A 12,984-nucleotide genomic window follows, 5' to 3' on the forward strand; every position below is an offset into this window, starting at 1 on the left:
CAGTCCTCGAGGCGTCGGTGCTCCGTGGTGTTGGAATCTTGTTGCCTGTCGGCCTGTGCGCGCGTGCGCGGACATGGCCTCAAACGGTATGTAAAGGCACGAGGCGGCGGTGGCGCGCCGGCCCGGGGCCTCGTTCTCTCCTAGCTGGGCTTTTGTTTTTCGGTGGGACCCGGGCAGTGATCGCGTGTAGGGTCTTCTCGCACCACGGTGGCGGGAAGCAGCAGAGAGGGGTGGAAAGGGGAGGCTGATGTCGCCATTTTGTTTCGCTCCTCCGGCGCCTTGCGCGGGGCAGGAGGTCTTGCCTTCGCAGTGCCTTTACTGGAGGTGAGGGTCGAGAGGGACGCTTCTGGGTGATTTGATACGTGAGACACGGACGGAAATGCTCGGTCCCCGTAGCCGTTTTTTCCCTTCGGTCCCAGCCCGGCATTCGGGCCCGCTTTGTCGCAGTGCTGCATCCGGGGACTCGGTGCGCGCACGCGCTCTGCTGGCCCCTCCCCCCTTTCTCGCGCCCGAACTCCCTCCCGCCTCGTGTTGGCGCTGCTTTTTGCCGCGAGACCCTCCGCTGGCGACTCTGCGCTGCGCGTCCGGTGTGGGCCTCGCCCCCCGGGGTCCCTCGGGAAGGGGCGGGACCGCCGGGTTCCCGCCTCGGTTGCCACGCGGCCGCGGGCGGAGGCTCGGGAGCGGGGCCGCGCGCCCGCTTAACGGCTGTGGGGGCGTCTAACGGGGTTGGGGACCGGGCCCGAGGGTTTTCCCGCCTAAATTTCCTCTTTCTGAGGTGGGAACCGAAAGAACGGCTGCCCGAGGCCACACCCTCTCCCGGTCCTCTGGCCCTTTCCTGCGGGGGAAGCGCCTCGTTTCCTGTACTCAGGGGATGCGTTGATCTGGTTAGTGCGTCCTCAGTGTGGCGTTTTAAAAGCACTTCCGCTGCATTTGGTTTGCTGTCTCCTCACAGCTCCGAGGAAGGCAGGGTAGATGAGGAGAGGGGATTGGAGCCGCAGGGCTGAGGACTCGAGGACCAGTTAACTGCTGCCTCCTGGGGCGAGCACTTTGATGATTTGTCATTTGTGGTCCGAGGGCTCTTTTCTCTTGGTTACCTGGCTTTGCACTGAAAGCCCACTTTGCCGCTTTTCAAGATTAGGCAGAGGGTGAAGAAGTTTGAGACATTCTGTTCTTTGGGTCTCGATTGCGAGAGTGGAGGCCCCATTTCGAACACTGCTGCCTCCAGCTTGAGTTAAAACCTGTCCCACTTAAGTAGCTCTGGGACTTTAGCTTGATTCTTGGTGATACTTTCCTCATAGAGTGGGTGTGAAACTGAAATGTGTGTGAATTTGTGCCATTCCTGACATGAGTTGAGTTTGCAGAAAATTGTAGATGTCCACCAAGATTCTTGTTTTTTTCCAGTAGTAGTTAAGGCCTCTTGGTGTCTGCAGAAATTTGCTTTTTCTTTGACTCTTTTTCAGAGTCAAGTACGAAAACTTGACTCTGATCTGCCAGCTTGCCCCTCCTCTCAACTAGTGTTTCAGGAGAGAATTTCTGCCCTTCTTGCAACACGGTCTTGTTGGTTGATTTCTTATCTGGAGGCCCCAGGGCTTGAATTAAGGAATTTTGCCCTATTGTTTTTTCAGGGATGGCTGAAGGTAATGTAATTGTATTATTGTTGCTTTCTTTTTTTGAAAAAAATAATTGTATTTTTCTTTTGCAGATTATACCCAACAAGCAACCCAAAGGTGAGAGTCATTTCTGGGCTTTCAGGGTTTGTAGAGGTCAAGGGTGGCTAGGGTATCTTTTCCTAATTACACTGTTTCTGTTTCTGCAGCTATGGGGCCTACCCCACCCAGCCTGGGCAGGGCTACTCCCAGCAGAGCAGTCAGCCCTATGGACAGCAGAGTTACAGTGGTTACGGTCAGTCAGCAGACACTTCAGGCTATGGCCAGAGCAGCTATGGTTCTTCTTATGGACAGACCCAGAACAGTGAGTCTCTTTTAGTGGGTCACCCCACCCCCTTCCTGCTCCTCCTGAATGTTGCTTTTCTTAAACCTGAGCAATGCTGAAATGTTGAAACTGTCCCGTGTTTCTTTTCCCTTAACTGGTCTGTAACTCTTAAAACTCTTTGGAGTCTGAGTCCTTTCAAACAAAAATGCTTATTGGTTTGTAATTCTCTTTATTTTCTTGAGTCCTTATTTTTCTTTTAATGCTGCCCTTTTCCCCATTTCCCCTTAGCATGAAAGTGAGACGTGGGGGAGAGTATTCCCTAAAGGGAGAAAGTTTTAGATTTTTGGTGCTTACAGGGAGAAAATGATTTGCTTGAAGATGGTTGAAGTCACACTACCAAATATCATGTGATACACAAGGAGGTGGAATTTGCCCTGAGGTCTTGCAGTGTAAATAATGTGGGTTCTATGTGTACTGCACACATCTGAGCAGGTTAAAATGCTGTTAATGAGTAGGGATCTTTTGGGCTGTGATTAGTCGTGGTCCTGGAGACTGGCTTTGGGGTGGGTATGGTGAGATCGGAAGTCCAAAGTTGATAGAAGTTGGAACATTAGCCTTAGGTAGAAGAGAAGGGTAACTTTATGAATTGCAAGATTCTAAGCAGTTTCTGAGAGGCGAACTTTTCAAGTATGGCTAGCATTAGATATTATATAATATTTTCTTCAACCCATTCCCTGCCTTTTCTCTTTCTACATAGCTTTTGTGGTTTCCTTTCTCTTTTCCTTATAGCAGGCTATGGAACTCAGTCAGCTCCCCAAGGATATGGCTCAGCTGGTGGCTATGGCAGTAGCCAGAGTTCTCAGTCGTCTTACGGGCAGCAGTCCTCCTACCCTGGCTATGGCCAGCAACCGGCTCCTAGCAGCACCTCGGGAAGGTAAGGAGTTGTGGGGAGAGGCCTGAAAGATTAGGGGTGAATTGATAAGGAATGATAATGTGACCAGCAATAGGAGCAATCATGAGGAGTAATGGGGAGGGGGGTGGTCTTTCTTGGGTACAGACAATGGGACGTACCAAAAGCGAAAGGAAGTTTTGGATATGCTGGCATTATGATTCTTTTTCCTTTTCTTTAGTTACGGCAGCAGTTCCCAGAGCAGCAGCTATGGGCAGCCCCAGAGTGGTGGCTATGGCCAGCAGTCTGGCTATGGTGGACAGCAGCCAAGCTATGGACAGCAGCCAAGCTCCTATAATCCCCCTCAGGGCTATGGACAGCAGAACCAGTACAACAGTGGCAGTGGAGGTGGCGGAGGGGGTGGTGGAGGTGAGAAGGTGTCTTCAGTTTCGTCTCTTTTCTGTAAGGATTTATATTCCATTGCTTGGACCTTACCGTAAAAGGTTTCTTAAAAATCTTGCTTTCTTGTTCCATAGCCGTTTTCTTATTTCTGTTGTTTTTTATCCTTTGGCACTGTTGAACTGTTGTATGCCAGTTCACAAGGCTTTTTTCTCTTTTTAAAGCACTGTTTCTGGGCCCGCCTGGTGGCGCAAGCAGTTAAGTGCGTGCGCTCTGCTGTGGCTGCCCGGGGTTCGCTGGTTCGGATCCCGGGCGCCCACTGACGCACTGCTTGGCAAGCCATGCTGTGGCGGCATCCCATATGAAGTGGAGGAAGATGGGCACGGATGTTAGCCCAGGGCCAGTCTTCCTCGGCAAAAAAAGAGAAGGATTGGCAGATGTTAGCACAGGGCTGATCTCCTCACACACACAAAAAAACACACCTTTTCTTTCCTGACAGGTAGCTATGGCCAAGATCAGTCCTCCATGAGTGGTGGCAGTAGCGGCGGTTATGGAAATCAGGACCAGAGTGGTGGCGGCAGCAGTGGCTACGGGGGAGGCCAGCAGGACCGTGGGGGCCGTGGCCGGGGCGGTGGTGGTGGTTACAACCGCAGCGGTGGTGGCTATGAACCAAGAGGTCGTGGAGGTGGCCGTGGAGGCAGAGGCGGCATGGGGTAGGTGTCTTGTGAGCCAGGGAGTAACATCAGTTGGGAAATGTGAGGGGCTGCATGAATAATCTCCCTTGAAGCCCAGTCCCTTAGTGCATGGTTAGTTTTATTCTAGGGATTTGTGAGGGCTTTGATTTGGAGGCATTGACTGTTTCTTCGTACATCCCCATTTTATTTTTGTGAGAACTTGGGAGCCTGAACTCCTCTTACCCACAGCTCTGGATAGAGATTTGAGTACTGACATTTCTATTTCCAAAGAAAAAGAGAAAATACATGAGTGTGTATAGGTTGGAGTCATTGATAGCCTAGGCAGGAAACATGGAAGTAAAGTATTCTTTCTCTGCAAGGGAAACCGATGTTCCTACTCCTGGGAATAGGGAAACTTATTACTTGTATTCCCGTGTGTCCTTTAAGGGAGTTATTAATGGTTAACCTGACTTCAGCTTCCAGCAATTGGCTACTTTTCCCGTATTCTGTAGTCATTTGAATCCATGAGCTTGATTTGCACTAATTTGACTGACAGTAATGATTTTGTGTGTCACTTGGTGTATGGGGCTATCTGAAATGTGCAGACCTTTTGAACAAGATATGCTTGACAGTGGTATCCCACCTATTCGCTCCACTGTCCCTCTTCCCCTGGTTATTTGTCCAACTGGACCTTCTTCCCTCCCTGCTGTAGTTGATTTGAAGTAAAACCCTAGATTTGATGGTAAAGCATTTGTCAAATCTGTTGGTAAATATGATTTGAAGGACCCTACTCTGTCTCCCTTGAAAAGGGGAGGAATGTCAGTGTGTTATTGCTTTTGGGAAAAGTAGGTTATTTAAATGAGAGTTCGCATATGGTAAGTATTCAGAGGTGGGTGGGGGCATTTCAAAAACGGTACAAAAATAAGGAAAACTCTGTTGTGTGCGTGTGTTTAATGCAAAACTTTAAAAAGAAAAACAACTGTTATGTGACTGTTAACTTGCTCTGCATTTTATGTGCCACAGGTATGAAAGGTGACATTGCAAAATACTCCGCTCTTCTCGCAGTGTAGAAGGGGTGACCCCGGGGGTGGGGGAAAATCAAAAACAGCTCAGTAGTTAGGATAGGGCTTAGCTAAGTTTGTCTTGCTTTAAGGGGAGATTGCCTTTGGTTTTGACTTTTTATGGAACGGGGTTGGGTCTGCTTGCTGCTTTCATAGCAAAAACCACAAAAATGTGTTCAGGGCTACCCCAGCCTGGTGTGAAATGTCTTCTGGGTAAATTGGCGGTAGGGTTTTTAAACCAAGTACTGGGTTGTCAACCACTCACGACAAGAGGAAAAAACATCTGCTACATCGGAAGAACGACCAAGGAAAATAGGTCATTTTTTTTTTTTTTTCCAGAGGAAATAGATATATAACCTTTTAAAGCAAAATCCTTAAAAACTGTGTCTGAGAAATTGCACACGTGTGTGTGACATGCTCAAAGGTCAGACAAGGGGTGGTCAGGAAGGGGAATGTATTGTAGTAGCCACTTGTATCTTTTTCCCAAAACACCTACCCATGTTTGGGGAATGTTAAACAAAATCAAAAAACACCCTTTTGTAGCCGTTGGAAGCTTCATGTCCTTTCTTCTAACTTGTCTTCTCCAGCGGAAGTGACCGTGGTGGCTTCAATAAATTTGGTGGTAAGTGAACAGAGTTTCCAAAATTCCCAACTCCCAGCAATGCTTTGTCTGATTGTTCATTTGCAGATGTCTTAGCGTGTTTTAAGTGTCAAAAGGTTTTAAAGTGTCCAGAACCACCTCTAGAAAGGGGTGGGATAGAATGCCACCTGCTGCCAGATGTGTGCTAACCTGAAGGCAGGCAGGGGTAAGACTCAGCAGTCGTCTGGTACCAAATTGGTTTGACCCAGGTTAATAAGAGGTGTTTTAGTAGGCCTCTGACAGGAGTGTTGCCACACCTGGCACTTAGTGACCACCGTTACGAGAAACTGGCGAGTGTGTGCTGGAACACGTGTTGCCAACTTGGCTTTAGGATCCTTTTGATCAGTGTGTCCAAGGCTAGTGTGTGTGTATTACAACCTCCAAATGTTTTAATTCTGGAAGAGGGATGTGAAATATTGCCTTGCCCTGAGGATGGTGAAGTTGGTATATATTTACATATTAAATACTGAATGGTGTCAATGCAATTCTACGTATATATGTACTTAAATGCTACTCAGAAGGGCAAATAGAAACTAGCTCTGGGAAGGAAGGTGTGGACTGCTTCAAGAAAGGTTGGGAGCATGTGTGGCTCATGGGAAATAACCAGGTCTTAAACAGCACAAACTGAATTCATGGAAAAATGGCAAATTTGAGAAGTCTCCCAGTAAGCTGGAACTTTTCTGGTTTGGTTAACTAACAAAAGGTTTCTTGATTTGTCTCAACATTTAAAGCCAAAGGCTCGGGTTCATAATTTAGGTGTCATTGAGTGTGGGTACTATATATATATATATATATATGTATATGGTGAATTCAGATAAACTTTGGTCAAAGATGGTCTCTGGAAAAAAAAATAGAGGCTGCATTATGGAAATAAGATTTCTGGTCTGTTCCCTGGGACATGCTTTAAAAATACAATAGCTTTTATGTATGTTTTTTATTTTCATGTGGTTTTGGGGAAACTTAACATGGTTTTAAGAATGGTTTCTAAAGATGAAAGTAAAAATTGTTCTGAAAAATTGTTCCACAAGGGATAAGTGTCTTTGGTGTTAAAGTTTGGAGAAACTGGATGGATGCATATCACATTGCTGCTGGTGAGCCCATTTCTCTCTGGGTTGAGAGAACAGGGCCACGCTATGAGTTGGTTTGTTAACTTCAATGGGTCTCCCTCCTGGCGCCCCCAATCTGTGCTGAGGACATTTCCCAGCCTGATCTGGGGGAGGCAGCACTTTCTGAAGTGTGGAGTTGTCCCTGTGCGGACTCAGGTTGCATACAGAACTTAAGAAAAGGGGCCTGTGTCTTCCCCAGCCCTGCCTAGGATTTTCTCTGGGCAGGCAACTGAGGACAGGGTTTGGAGTGAGGCTTTGAGCACTTAACCTGATATTTTGCAAGAGTTTGGATTTGGTGTTAATTTTTTTCCTTGTCTGTCTCTACTTGGTGACTAATGGCTCCTCTTTCCTTGTTTTTTTTTTTTTTTCTCTCATGTCACTTAAGGCCCTCGCGACCAAGGATCACGTCATGACTCTGGTGAGTCCCCAGTTGGCATGAAAGAATGGCTAAAATGCTATCAGGACTTCCCCTGGATGTTGTTTGAAACTTAAAGGAATCTGAAAAAGAAGAGCAGGGGTAAAGAGGAAAGAAAATGAAGAGAAGGGAATTTAGATGTAGCTATAGCAGTGAGTTATAAAGGAACATATATCAGATGAAGGGTTTCCTCCCCCAGCAATTTAGTAGGTCTGGGAGGAGCCCTATAATCTGCTTTCTAACAAGTCTCAAGAGATGCTGATTCATCTGTGTGTGGACCATACTACAGAACTGCTTGTTTTTTAAAGCAGTAGTTTTTTAAAATGTGGATCATGCCCAAATTAGTGAATGAAAAGACACATAAAAGAAGCATTTAGTATATATTTTGTTTTGGTTATGTTTGTATACTGGACTTTAGTGTAAAATAGGTTTCTTAACCTTGGGGTCTTCAATCGAAAGAACACTGGTGTACTTACTGTGTGATCTTGGACAATTAACTCCTGAGCTGTGGTGGTTTCTTTAATGGGTATCAACGGGTTTCAAAAGGTAGTTGTAAAACTAAATTTAAATTTGTGAAATGGCTAGCATACAGGCACTCAAATAATGAAATAGAAGGGATGTGGATTTCTTCCATTTGTCTGACCTAAGCCAGATTATTGGTTGCTTTAGAATTTTTTTTCTAAAAAGGTTAAATCAAGTATTTGATTTAAGAAAGAAAGCTTGATTTGATTAAATCAAGAAAGCTTAATATCAAGTATTTCTGCAAGTTAGATTATTATAAGGGTCACTGATTGGTTTTACTTTTGCTTGTTTTCTCTCTTCAAATTCACATTTCCTCCTGTGTTCAACAAGCAGAACAGGATAATTCAGACAACAACACCATCTTCGTGCAAGGCCTGGGCGAGAATGTTACGATTGAGTCTGTGGCTGATTACTTCAAGCAGATTGGTATTATTAAGGTACTTGTGGAGCAGAGTGGGTGCTTTCTATCAGTTGGAGGATTTTGGATTTCACACCTTAGTAAAAAAAAAAAATTCTTAATGGTTGCCAGCTTAATTGGTTGAGGAAAGAACATTAGCTGCTGCCATTTTCTAGAACAAATCACATCTTAACAAGGCGGGCGGGCCCCGTGGCTTAGCGGTTAAGTGCACGTGCTCTGCTACTGGCGGCCCGGGTTCGGACCCCGGGCGCATACCGACGCACCGCTTCTCTGGCCATGCTGAGACCGCGTCGCACATACAGCAACTATAAGGACGTGCAACTATGACATACAACTATTTACTGGGGCTTTGGGGGGAAAAAAAAAGGGAGGAGGATTAGCAATAGATGTTGGCTCAGAGCCGGTCTTCCTCAGCAAAAAGAGGAGGATTAGCATGGATGTTAGCTCAGGGCTGATCTTCCTCACACACACACAAAAATAATGCAACAAGGCACAGTTGATAAAAGGAGTGTCCTAAACTTTTGAATTCGTAGGCTGTAATCTTTATCTTTTAATATTGAAGTGAGAAACCATTGTAGTCAATGGCTTTAATTCAAGTTACATGGGAGATAAATAGTAAGTGGGAAGAGAGGAGCAAAAGTGTGGTTACAATAAATCTCAGGTGCTCTGGCGGAGGAAGTTGGAAAGTGGGTAGTGCTATATATTGTAAGACTGTTGTTATCTCATGTTGCTTTTTTTTAGACAAATAAGAAAACCGGACAGCCCATGATAAATCTGTACACAGACAGGGAAACAGGAAAGCTGAAAGGAGAGGCAACGGTATCATTTGACGACCCACCTTCTGCTAAAGCAGCTATTGACTGGTTTGATGGTATGTATGAGGAGGCTGGTGGGGGTAGGGCATAAGGCAACTAGCCTTGGGAAACGCAGGCTACATTTTGAGGGTTCCTTTGAGTTTTCCAACATTTTACTTTATCTGTGATTTCATTATACTCTCATTTTGCTTATGTCTCAGTAGATTATAAACCTTTTCAGGAAGACGTTGTCTTTCCTTACCTTGATTGTACCATGTGTACTTTTGAACCCACAGATCTTAGTAAAAAGTCTCTTTTTATATCTCCTTTATTTTTTCAGGTAAAGAATTCTCTGGGAATCCTATCAAGGTCTCATTTGCTACTCGGCGAGCAGACTTCAATCGGGGTGGTGGCAATGGTCGTGGAGGCCGAGGGCGAGGAGGTGAGGAGTTACTTATTGCTGCTGGTATGAAGAGGTGATGAGGAGGGGGGAGGATGGTAAGGCTTGCATAGAAAAGAAGATTAGGTTAACCAAACTTGGAAGGGAAGCAGACCCATACTTGTATCTACATTAGGACCCATGGGCCGTGGAGGCTATGGAGGTGGTGGCAGTGGTGGCGGTGGCCGGGGAGGATTCCCCAGTGGAGGTGGTGGTGGTGGAGGACAGCAGCGAGCTGGGGACTGGAAGTGTCCGAATCCGTGAGTGAAATTTGTTTAATTATTTCCTCAGTCATCTTACACGTGCCTTTGATAACCATAGTGGAGTTTTGTCTTTTCCAAACTAATAAACGTCAAGGCCCTACTGATGGGAACAGATTGGCCCGAGAGCTTACCTATGTAAGGTCACCATAGTGGGACAAGTATTGGACTGGGTTCAGTAATCTGCAGTTTTTGTTCCTGGCTCTACTCCTGAGAAGCAAGCCTTTTTTTTTTTTTTGCCTTTGTGAGGCCTCGGTTTCCTTACTGTATCTGTAAGTTCCCTAGAGTCTTCCTAATTCTAAGTCTTGCCCACTTCCCACTCCTCCAGACTAATTCTCTTCCTTTTTTTCAGTACATGTGAAAACATGAACTTCTCTTGGAGGAATGAATGCAACCAGTGTAAGGCCCCTAAACCCGATGGCCCAGGAGGGGGACCAGGAGGCTCTCATATGGGTAAGGAAGAGGCAGAGCTGGTAATAAGGAGTTGGGATCAAAAAGCCCTTAATTTTAAGCAGGGAGCCTGGAGGGAAGGTAGGAGGGCTTTAGGGGGTATGATATATATTTTTTTTGTTCTAGGCGGTAACTATGGAGATGATCGTCGTGGTGGCAGAGGAGGCTATGATCGGGGTGGCTACCGAGGCCGAGGCGGGGACCGTGGGGGCTTCCGAGGGGGCCGGGGTGGTGGGGACAGAGGTGGTTTTGGCCCTGGCAAGATGGACTCCAGGTAAGTAAGACTCTAAATTGAGATAAAAGTAGAGCAATTGAACAGAAGTCATGGGATAGCAGATGGCAAGGTTCTGTTGAGAAAGTGGTTTAATTTTGAGGACTAGATTGGAAAGCTGAGATTGTAACCCTAATGGGTAGGGAAGGAAGGAAGGAAAGTTACCTCAGGGAACTAATCTGTATACCCACACTTAAATAGTCTATATTCTGCTTAAAGAGATGAGACATTTCTTGGGGTTGGGCAGCAGGGGCAGATGGGCAGATTGGAGTTTGGGGGTGGGGTGGGTGGAGAGGTTGGTAACTCAGACCTAATGGATACTCTTTCTTGCAGGGGTGAGCACAGACAGGATCGCAGGGAGAGGCCGTATTAGCCTGGTTCATGAGGTTCTGGAACAGCTTTTCTTCCTGTACCCAGCGTTACCCTCATTATTTTGTAACCTTCCAACTCCTGATATACCCACGGGTTTTTTGTGTCGGACTCTGTAATTGTAACCATACCTCTGGTTCCCATTAAAAACCATCGTTTTAGTTAAATTTTCTTCCTCTTCCCCCTCTTCACTCTCCTGGAGGATTGATGTCTGAATCAGGATTGTGGGGAGTTTTCCTCTTTCAGATTCATCCTGCCTAGCAGGAACTGGAATAATCTGTTTGTTCCTGCTTAGCAGAAACTGGAATAAAGTGTTTGATACTTGGTCCAGGGGAGAAAAGGTCAAGTGGTATCCTTGAAAGTAGAGATTAAACTTTTCTGTCATGACAAAAATTGAATGTATATGAATGGGGTAAATGAAGAACACGTGATTGAGTATTGCCCTAAATTTATGCAACTTTGTGGGAGTTTTACCACATTTATTCACATGCTTGTCTTAGTTTACTATTTATAGCTGTTTTACCCTTTTTAAGGACTCTTGGCTCTTTTGACACTTTACTAAGGGGGATGCTCAACCAAACTAAGTTTGCCTTTGAGGCAGTATTCAAACTTGACCATGATGCTGAGCACGTAGCTAGCCAAATTGAGTCTTTTCCAGAAGGAGAGTAACTGAAGCACATACTTCATGGCAGAGGTTTTGTGGCCTTGCTCACTTGACAGGCAGAAAATGAAGTGCATGGATTATGTGGCTCTCAGAACCAGAAAATGGTAGAGCCAGGACTGAGTCTTAGTCTTCTGACTTCATTTTCATTTCTTAGCATTTTCATTCTGAAACCCTTTTTCTGAAGGGGACAAACTCCTTTCCCAAACATTTTGTTGTTTAGGCCTTAAGAGGATGGTAAATTTGAGGGAAGAGGCTTGGGAATAAAAAGAGATAGTAAGAAGACGGGGAAGGGTAGCTGGGTAAGGAAGGTGGAAGCAGTTCCTTGTATTTCAAGGTGAGTGACCCCCCCCCCCCCCCCCCCCCGTTTTCCTGAAGGTAGGGCTTGGGTAGATAGACAACCTGCTGTAGGGAGACAGAGGTTTAGTTGCGTCACTTACATTCTGCCTATACCCAGAGGGCTGAGGTCATTTATATTTTGAGAGTTCAGGCTTGAACCTTAATGATTGGGGGTGGAAAGCCTTCCCCTCTCAAGGGGGGAGTGTGGGAGATGGGGAAAGGGTGAGGCCAAAGAGTTGAAATCTCAGAGTAGTGCCCCTCAACTTTAAGACCATATGCCTTTCCTGACCCCCAGAGGATTTCTTTTTCCAACTCTCAAATTGAGTTTAGAAAACTTGCCCCTGGGGCCGGCCCTGTGGCTTAGCGGTTGAAGTGCGTGAGCTCTGCCGCTGGCGGCCCGGGTTTGGATCCCGGGTGTGCACCCACGCACCGCTTCCGGCCATGCTGTGGCCGCGTCCCACATACAGCAACTAGAAGGATGTGCAGCTATGGCATACAACTATCTACTGGGGCTTTGGGGGAAAAAAGATAAAATTACTTAAAAAAAAAAAAACTTGCCCGTACTTGCCAATTAGTTGTTGAGCATGCATTTTAGTTATACAGAACTGAAAATTATAGCCAACAGCAAAAATGGTACTTCACTATCAGAAGCATAGCTTGTAGAGTGCTGGAGACAGCCCCCCATTGGGAAGTGCTTTCCTCTGTTGAACATTAAGTATGCTGAAGGTGTTTTCTAGAGAAGAGTTGGTTCATCCTCAAATCTGGTTATTTGAGACAGGGAAGCTATGGCTTTGCCAAAAGGAAAAGTGCTTTCCTCTTCCTACTGAGTTGGGGTACTCAGTAACAGGGTAGGTTGAGAATGGCTGAGGTTCTCCCAGGCAGTGCTTTGATTTGGCTTTTTGGCTTACTGAACGTGGTACATGTGAGAAGCCCTCAGATTTAGAGCCAAGGATATGGCAGTAGTTCTCTCCCCAGTGTGGTCAGGCTGCCTCTGCTGTCTTTGGTTTGCTTTCTTAAAAAATGTTTGGTTTGAATGGCCTGATCCATGTCTCTGAGAAGTTTGTTTCTGCCTCACCTAGTAGGGTTCTGGTGTTACGGTCCCGTTGTGGTTCCTTGATCCCTGCTGCTAGGGTTGAAAGAGATTAAAGCTTGTGAGACCTGATTACTGACTGCCTGTTAGTACTAACATGTCCTTTGAAGGCCTTCAGTGATTGGCCTTTCCTTTAAATATAAGGAACTAGGGTCCCAGGTGTCTGATGAGTGGGTAAATCCAGTTTGGGGGGCTTTTCTGGGAGAATGGGTGAAGATGGCAGTAGCAGAGGGAATGCTGCTTCTGAGAATCTCC

At 46.1% G+C, this 12,984-nt stretch overlaps 1 protein-coding gene and 1 pseudogene across 4 annotated transcripts; both read left to right on the forward strand.

The window, feature by feature from the left end:
* Nucleotides 1-2: 2 nt before the first annotated feature.
* On the forward strand, nucleotides 3-10,965 carry FUS (FUS RNA binding protein). Of its 4 annotated transcripts, none has more exons than XM_087417353.1 (15): nucleotides 3-86; nucleotides 1,703-1,727; nucleotides 1,817-1,971; nucleotides 2,722-2,866; nucleotides 3,063-3,283; nucleotides 3,720-3,933; nucleotides 5,543-5,577; nucleotides 7,087-7,119; nucleotides 7,972-8,075; nucleotides 8,798-8,927; nucleotides 9,191-9,292; nucleotides 9,426-9,549; nucleotides 9,902-10,002; nucleotides 10,126-10,273; nucleotides 10,604-10,965. In XM_087417353.1, the coding sequence occupies exons 1-15, from the start codon at nucleotides 74-76 to the stop codon at nucleotides 10,641-10,643; spliced, it is 1,590 nt and encodes a 529-aa protein (XP_087273479.1). In that variant the 5' UTR covers nucleotides 3-73; the 3' UTR covers nucleotides 10,644-10,965. The 4 variants fall into 4 exon arrangements, with proteins under 4 accessions (XP_087273479.1, XP_004439523.1, XP_087273480.1 ...); XM_004439466.3 differs by having other exon boundaries at nucleotides 3,063-3,250; XM_087417354.1 differs by having other exon boundaries at nucleotides 2,725-2,866.
* On the forward strand, nucleotides 93-1,696 carry LOC147913629 (uncharacterized; annotated as a pseudogene).
* Nucleotides 10,966-12,984: the final 2,019 nt, after the last annotated feature.

This window comes from Ceratotherium simum, chromosome 26 (assembly GCF_057802395.1).
Source record: "Ceratotherium simum simum isolate JZ-2026a chromosome 26, ASM5780239v1, whole genome shotgun sequence".
NCBI lineage: Eukaryota > Metazoa > Chordata > Mammalia > Perissodactyla > Rhinocerotidae > Ceratotherium > Ceratotherium simum.

Coding starts and splice junctions, on each gene's coding strand:
- FUS (XM_087417353.1), top strand. Junction 2,867..3,062: donor CCTAGCAGCACCTCGGGAAG/GTAAGGAGTTGT, acceptor CCTTTTCTTTAG/TTACGGCAGCAGTTCCCAGA. Junction 9,550..9,901: donor GACTGGAAGTGTCCGAATCC/GTGAGTGAAATT, acceptor CCTTTTTTTCAG/TACATGTGAAAACATGAACT.